The 7,792-nt window shown below is 50.3% G+C and overlaps 3 protein-coding genes across 3 annotated transcripts; all 3 read left to right on the top strand.

The window, feature by feature from the left end:
- Nucleotides 1-447: 447 nt before the first annotated feature.
- Nucleotides 448-2,565, top strand: DSM5745_08256 (uncharacterized protein; the record flags this gene model as incomplete). Its single annotated transcript, XM_026750272.1, has 1 exon — nt 448-2,565. One exon carries the CDS (start codon nt 448-450, stop codon nt 2,563-2,565), a length of 2,118 nt encoding a protein of 705 aa, XP_026601276.1.
- Nucleotides 2,566-3,704: 1,139 nt separating this feature from the next.
- On the top strand, nt 3,705-4,217 carry DSM5745_08255 (uncharacterized protein; the record flags this gene model as incomplete). Its single annotated transcript, XM_026750271.1, has 2 exons — nt 3,705-3,895; nt 3,953-4,217. 2 exons carry the CDS (start codon nt 3,705-3,707, stop codon nt 4,215-4,217), a joined length of 456 nt encoding a protein of 151 aa, XP_026601275.1.
- Nucleotides 4,218-5,643: 1,426 nt separating this feature from the next.
- Nucleotides 5,644-7,533, top strand: DSM5745_08254 (cytochrome P450; the record flags this gene model as incomplete). The annotated part of the gene is made up of 8 exons (XM_026750270.1): nt 5,644-5,860; nt 5,911-6,449; nt 6,496-6,681; nt 6,766-6,900; nt 6,949-6,974; nt 7,021-7,105; nt 7,157-7,320; nt 7,374-7,533. 8 exons carry the CDS (start codon nt 5,644-5,646, stop codon nt 7,531-7,533), a joined length of 1,512 nt encoding a protein of 503 aa, XP_026601274.1.
- Nucleotides 7,534-7,792: the final 259 nt, after the last annotated feature.

The following is a 7,792-nucleotide window of genomic DNA, read 5'->3' as shown; positions in this document are numbered from 1 at the left end:
AATGAACCTCGGTCAGCAATTTTGGGTAAGGAATTATTCTTTACGGTAAATTGTACAACCCTACGTGGGCTTGGGCTCTTGGTCTTGGTCTTGGTCTTGGTCTTGGAGCACTGGGCGCGACTGTTCTATTCTAGGGCACGGGCTAGCCTCCTCCTGGCCTAGCCCGTGGTAGACTCGGGGTCACATGACAACTCCACATCAGGCCACTGTGGATAAGGCTGGCTTGTGCTTCTTATCGATACTGACCCTTCCAGCGACATCATTCTTCAACCTCTCCTCGTGTTAACTCCTCCCTCAGTTGCCTCTTGCTCTTGTTTTCCTGGAGGGCCATGGACAATTTCTTACTACTCTTCACATGCAACTCCATTCTCTTCTGACCTCTGCCCGACTAAGCGGGACGTGACCCCGGCGCATCTTCGGTGTCCCTTGTCCCGCAGTACTCCACCTATGGCGTCCACCAGCTCCCCTCGGGGACGCTCTACAAGGCAATCGCGGCCAGTTCGCTCGAATCGCACCCAGGTGCGCTCCTACAATGAAGACAGCGGACCGGAAGAATCTTTGGATGAAGACAGCGCGACCGACTATCAAAGGCCCCGACGCCTGTCGCTTTCCTTGCGACCACGAGATTCGAATCGCATTCCGAGATCGTACCGTGAGGAGTCGACAGATGATGACTTTGACAACGCTGGGGACGAAGGTCTTGATGATTCTCTTGACCAAACCTATCCTCATCTCGGTACCACTTCACAGACCATGCCTACAACACAACTGACGCCCACTCGCGCCCGTCGCAGACAGTCCGTGAAAACCAGGTCCCAGACACGCAGGGCAAAGAGGACTCCAACAAAGAGGCGCTTAGAACTAGGAAGGCCCCTCAACAAGAAGAGGAAGGCGGAAGAAACGGATGCTCCGTTTGTTAGTTCAGGAGTCATTCCCCCATGGCAGACTCTCCCGTACCATATACTATTCGACATTTTCCTCCGTGCCTCTTACCCGCTTGTGAATGAAAGAGAATTGAAGAGAAACAACGCGGCGAATTGGCTTGTAAATGTTGCCCTTTTATGTCGCAACTTTCATGAGCCGGCGCTAGCAGCACTCTACCACTCTGTGCCTTTGATACCTGCGCCCAAGTCTCATGGCCTGTTAAGTCTTCTTGTCAAACCTCAAGAGTCGATGTCTACCAATTATGTCAACAAGATCAAGGAGTTACATGTCGATGTGGAAGCCCTTCTAGTTTACAAAAGCGGTCCCACCTTAGGATACTTCGACCTACCGGCTTTAGTCGAGAATACGCCCCAGGTCAATGTCCTGAGGCTTTACCACAGGGACGATTTAATTGTTGGCCTTCCTTCGTCTTTTTCAAGATGGACCTATCCTGAGGGTCTTTTTGCGTCTATCAAATCGAGTTCGCTCCGACTTCGCAGTTGGGACTGGAATGCTCGTTTCATGAACACACAAACTCTGCTTCCGCTCATTCTAGAAAGCCATAACCAGGCTTCGTTCAAGTCTATTCGTGATCTCAGGATACTGCGTATGTCTGCGGAGGATCCCGATGGCAGTGACCAGGTTGAAGGGATGTCTGACCACAGAGAGGATGTTTTGGCTGCTGCTCTCCAAGAGCTTCCCAATCTGCGCCGTCTTGAGTTTTCGGAGACCACCATCCTAAATGACCATCTTTTACCGAAACTACCCTTGAACCTGAAATCCCTCACCATAAGCAACTGTGATGATGTAACAACGGCCAATTTTAGCCTCTTTCTTAGCACTCATGGTCATGGACTGAGGGAATTGAACCTCAGCCACAACCGTCATTTGAGCCTTTCCTTCGTTGTTGATCTCAAGGAGCTTTGCCAGAACTTGGAAAAGTTTACCATGGACATTTCGATATACGACTGGTCGTCATATCATGACATTGAACCTCATTTCGATGAGCTGCTTTCCCCTTCAGAAATTCCAACATGGCCCGACACCCTGCAACATCTAGAATTAATTCAGCTGCGCAGGTGGAAGGAAAGCACAGCCGAAGCCTTTTTCGCGTCCCTCATTGACGCCGCACCGGAGCTTCATAATCTACGAAAACTCGTGATTAGCGCGATTCTCAAGACCGGATGGCGTGACCGCGCCTCTTTCCGCGAAAGGTGGATTGGCAAGCTCGAGAAGGTCTTCCTGCGGCGAGATGCGCCACCCAACCCGGACCTTTGCACTATCGCGCGGAATCCGGAAAATCAGGATCCAGACAAACCAACTGGAGGCTCACAACCAAACGAGGTCGAATCATCCTCGCCATCGAAGCGGAAAAGCGCGCGGATTGCCAGCCTCAGGCATTCCGATGGTGAAGGTTCCCAGTCCCCATCGCCTAGAAACCGTCGGTCGAATGGGCATGACAGTGACTCTGATCCGTCCATGACTCAAGGCATGTGTGATGTTGTGGAAATCCGAATCGACAATCAGCGCCCGAGGGAAACACAGTTTAATGAGCAGGATTTCTTGGACGATGAACTGAGCGGGGACGAAGATTGGACTGGACACGATGTTGATATGGGTGGCGGTGGCCATGCTTGGTAAATGCACAACAGTCGCAAGCTCTACTATCCAAGCTTGCCACTTAGGTCTGCTGAAAAGCACGTCTCCTTTTTTTTATTTGTACTTGATAGTCTTTTCTTCCTGGAGCAGCCGGTGTTTTGAGCTATACAGGACAGGTAGATTATGGCGTTCTCTACGTTGGTCTTCGGCGTCTGCTCAAGTGGATTGGTGGCTTTTTGTTTCGGGTCAAATCGCTATGTATTTCTCTATCTGTCCGGCTCCCTTGAACGACCGCATCAACAATAATATACTTTGTACCATACTGGCTACTAGCTTTGATAAGGGGCAAGGATAATGACTTCACATACCAGCCCATTCGTGAGTTGAAAGCCATGGTGCTTGAGCAGATGCCTTGTGATGTGACGGGTGCTGCTCACCTGCCCACTCTGCTGCCGGTACCCCAACCTGAAAATCAAGCCAACGTCTCTCATCAATCAGATTTCTGGAGTCGCCAACGCTCTCTTGACCGGTGCCGGAAACTGGAATGACTACACACGTGGATCCCGTAATCCCCGTGTTCTAACAAGCAGGCGCATATACTCCGTAGCGAATACGGGCCCCTCAATTCTCAAGAGAAAATCAAACTGTCCATTTAACTCAAAAGCGAACAGGCCCTCAAACAAAGGACGACTAGTTCGCTAACCTGGTTAACAAGTTCCATTCTAACTCGGATGTACTGAGTTCGATTCTCAAACCCAATGACGATGTCGCAGTCTCCGGATGTCGATAATCAAGTGGAGATTGTGCGGTCAAGTTCCTTTCGTCGATTCAGCCGCTCTGTGGGCTAATTCCGTTTGCCACAAATCCAATCTGAGCTCGGATTATCGAGAGGACTTGTGAGTGATTTCTCTCGCGCCATAGCGTAAGCACAAAGTTCACTGTGGGTATTAACGGCAATGCTCCAATGTAGCGCGAGCGATACGACCTCCCTCAACTCGATGATTACCTCTCACCGATTCGAGAACAGTCGCCGCAATCATGCCTACAAAGATGGTGCATATTGGTATGAGCACGCAGTCAGTAAAGGGTCGGAAGGCTGATCCTTGTATCATTCAGGGGTCTAAATGACGAGCAGCAGAATGAGCAATTGGAGATTGCGTACATACATCTACTCCCTTGTGATGTCCGCAGTTGTTAACGTCCTTGGTAGTCACCACATTTTCACTATGCTGCTCGACAACAAATTGGTACTTGCGCCGGTAGACAGGGACATCCAGGTAAGAAACAAGCTGACGTCCGGAGTAACTGTACCAGAGACTAATCAGTCGGCAGAGAGCCTTGATGTCGGTACAGGAACGGGCATCTGGGCGATGTAAGTAGCTGGATACCACGAGGGCGAGATATATATATACTAACCAGGATTATTCAGCGACTTTGCTGAAGATTATCCCTTCGCTGAAGTTATTGGCACAGACCTGTCGCCCATCCAGCCTAGTTTCGTGCCACCGAATCTGCGATTCGAGATTGACGATGCAACTGAAACCTGGGTTTACCCCGAGAACCATTTCGATCTGGTTCACGTGCGTTCTATGTATGGAGCAGTTGCGTTGCCGATTGGCCTGGCCTTTACCAGAACGCTCTCAAGTGATATCGCCCGTCCTGGTGTCCTGGAATACAAGGCTAACAAGACTTAGGGCATTGCGACCAGGCGGATGGATCGACCAGCTTGGAATATCCATATAATTTCGATCCGACGACGATCCGGTAACAGACGAGTATGTCCTAGCAGTCTGGTCGAAGACATTCATCGCCGCCGGCGAGGAATTCGGCAAGACGTCCAGATCGCAGAGCGTGCGGCAGGATATATGCAACGTGCCGGATTCCAAAATGTGACCGAGCGTCGATTCAAATTACCCATTGGTCCCTGGAGCGGATGAAGAAACTGGGACTGTGGAACTTGTTCCACTGCGAGCACAGTATTGAGGGGTGGGCAATGGCGCTGCTAACGAGGGTCATTGGGGTGAGTTTCTTGTGCTACGTCCCCGCTCCCAGGGGTAGGGCAGATAACACGGCGATTTGACAGCTGGACTGATTGGTGTTCCTGGATTGAGTGGTCATATGACGAAGTCCAGACTCTTTTGGCTGCAATGCGCAAAGTGCTTCGAGACCCAAATACTCACCCTTACTTCTATGTGTGAGTCAAGCTCCGGTTAGGTTTCCTCTCAACCGTGGTCATGGGCTCACCGATCTCTGACAGCGTTGGAGTGTATGGGCAGAAGCCTCTCGCATGACGACTTGCGTTGCAGGTTCTTACCGAGGCAATGGCGTTGTGTCTTCTAGGGCTAGATAACGGCTGTCTACATCGCTCTGGTCTAACCGGAAATCTCCAATCAGCGTTTGTGAGAAGCTACTGGCTAACAACTGCAATTGGTTGGCTTTAACTCCATGGGAAGGGTAAGCATACAATCTCAAATCTTTCCCAGCGCCCATAAGCCGTCATTCATTGGGTAGATTGCAACTTACGTTGTAGGTAAATCACCGCCCCGACGTATACTTCGAAGTTATTGGCATGTTCAACGTGTTTATCAAGCTTTTCAGGATACTTATTAACTGCCTATTAGCTTGTCCAAGTACTGATTCTAAGTACAATAGAGCCACGCGCATGGATACGCTTACTAGCCATGCAACTCACGGGACGTCAGACACACCGTTCCATATCATGATACCGACTGCTCACTACTGCATTGACTACGGCACCTACTATGTATCAAGCCCGCTTCTTTACTGCCATTCGCGCTACGGGATATCGTGTATCTTCTCAAGTATGCTGTGCGAGATGTGGGTGTAACTTCGCCCATCGAGACTGTCCACTCACTAGCACCTCTACATTGCCGCCAGCCGGACGTACTACACAGCCTTGATGGCAAACACTCCTTAAGTGTCCGCTGACATGCCCTTCTCCAGAGCATCAGGTCTCTGTCTGACCACGGAGGCTTGCCATACCTTCGGCTTGAAGCTTCATGCCAATTTAATGAAGAGTTCCCCGCTCCATCCACGGTGTCTCCTGATTCCGAACGAGAGGAGACGAACTTCACAAAGAGTTCTCTTAGTCCTTTAGCTATGGAATTGAACAGCATAATCTGGCGTTTGGGAACTTTGCTATTGGTTGGGACTTTATTCCGAACAGCCTGGATCGTCGTATATCGGCTCTTTTTCCACCCCCTCGCAAAAGTCCCTGGACCGCTTCTCGCAAGGATCACTTGGCTCTACTCCTTCTGGTACAATATCGCAACCAAAAGGTTCTATCTTCACGTTCAGGAGCTGCACGAGGAGTATGGTACGACACCTCTCAGTGCTTTGAGCCCTAAAGATCCACTAACAGCCCAGGCCCGGTCATCCGAATCACCCCGGACGAAATCCACCTCAGCGACCCCGAAAATCTAGAGAAGATATACTATGTCGGCTCAAAGTATCCCAAAGATGCTGCGTTCTACGGTGTATTCGGCGCTGATAAATCCGTATTTACCGCGCCGAGCCCGGAAGTCCACCGCATCAAAAGAGCCGCATTGAATCCGTTCTTTTCCCGGAAGAAAGTCCTTGAGTTAGAGGACATTGTGCAAGAAAAGGCAGAAAAGCTGATTGACCGCATGAAGAAGGCGTTCGATTCCTCCAGCGGCATCGACCTTCACCACGGCCTCCGCGCGATATCAATCGACGTTATCACGGATTATGCATTTGGCAAGTCCTACGGTTTCCTCGATCGGGATGACTTTGGGGTAGCCTTTTTCAATGGCTTCCGGGACACGGGGCCTGCACTATTTACGTTTCAGCAGTTTCCTTTCCTCCAACGATTGGGGAAGAAAATGCCCCTTTGGTTCGCGAAGCGCGTCAGTGCACCGTTGGCGTTGAGGAAGTCGCAGCTTATGGTACTATCTGGTAGCAATGTATGAGTTCTCTGCTGATTCCGTCTAGAGCTCTCGCGTCCAGGTCCTCAAAGTGAAAGCTGCGGTTGAAAGAGGTGATAAGGTCTCTCGGACTACCATCTTCCACGAACTATTGCGGCCAGATGCAGCAGAAGGATACACGGTACCGAGTGTGTCGGATCTCTCGAGCGAGGCCCAGAATATACTTGGTGCTGCATCAGATACAACGGGAAATGTAAGTCATGTGCATGGTAGACATGCTGAAGTGATGACGGCCATTGCAGATGCTCTGAATCAGGCGCTAATGGCCATGGTTCAGACTATGACTATTGCAACGTATAACGTCGTTCGGAATCCAGACATTTATGTCCGATTGTCTGCCGAACTTAAGAATGCGTTTCCGGACCCAGAGGGGCCATTGAATTTTGTTGCGCTGGAGAAGCTCCCGTACCTGGTAAGCCACTTGCATATATCTCGGGAAGCTGAGTCTTTAACAGATCAGACTGCCGTCATAAAAGAAGGACTACGGTAAGCCCTAGACCACCATCAGTCTATCATAAGCTAACAGAACCAGACTGTCCTTTGGGGTTCCCGGCCGGCTCCCTCGCGTAGTTCCACCTCCAGGGGCCGAATTTAATGGCTATCGCGTTCCACCAGGGGTATGTTATGCTCCCTTCACTATCTACCTATGCTGATCTAGTCGCCTCTAGACCGTAGTCAGCATGAGCTCCTGGATTATGCACCATAACGAGGACATATACCCCGATGCAGAAAGATTCAATCCGGACCGCTGGCTTGATCCCTCTCAAGCAAAAGTAGGTGAACGATATCTGTTCTCGTTTGGGAAGGGGACGCGAGGATGCGTCGGGATGCCGTATGTTCCCCTTTCCCTTCATGTGCCCTCCGTGGCTCTAATATTGGCAACAGACTGGCCTACTGCGAGCTGTACGTGACGCTTGGCCGGATATTCCGTCAGTTTGATAGTCTGAAGACGCCGGCGAAAAGTCGGGAAGAGATGCTCTTGGACGATGGATTTTCGGGGTACCACCCGGAGAGGAATAATAAGTTTGTGTTTAGTGTGGAATAGATGTCTTGCCTTTGTTATGCTTTACCATTTCTGTGAAGTGTTTCATGCTATTGTGCCTTGTTCTTTCAGGTTTTGGCATTGCTATTGTTGGGCCTTACCAATGAATTTGAAGTGACTCCATGGTCCGTGTCATTTCTCTCACTCAATGCTATTCACCCAGCAGTAGAACCCTCTTCTTACACCTTTCTTTTCCCTCCCATCTCTCTTCTTCTCCTTCCTCCCCTCTTCTTCCCCATAAACCACGCCACTTACTTCCACT

Source organism: Aspergillus mulundensis, assembly GCF_003369625.1.
Source record: "Aspergillus mulundensis strain DSM 5745 chromosome Unknown scaffold_9, whole genome shotgun sequence".
NCBI classification, from domain to species: domain Eukaryota; kingdom Fungi; phylum Ascomycota; class Eurotiomycetes; order Eurotiales; family Aspergillaceae; genus Aspergillus; species Aspergillus mulundensis.
The sequence above is the reverse complement of the archived record's forward strand: the minus strand, read 5'-3'. Positions and strand labels throughout refer to the sequence as shown.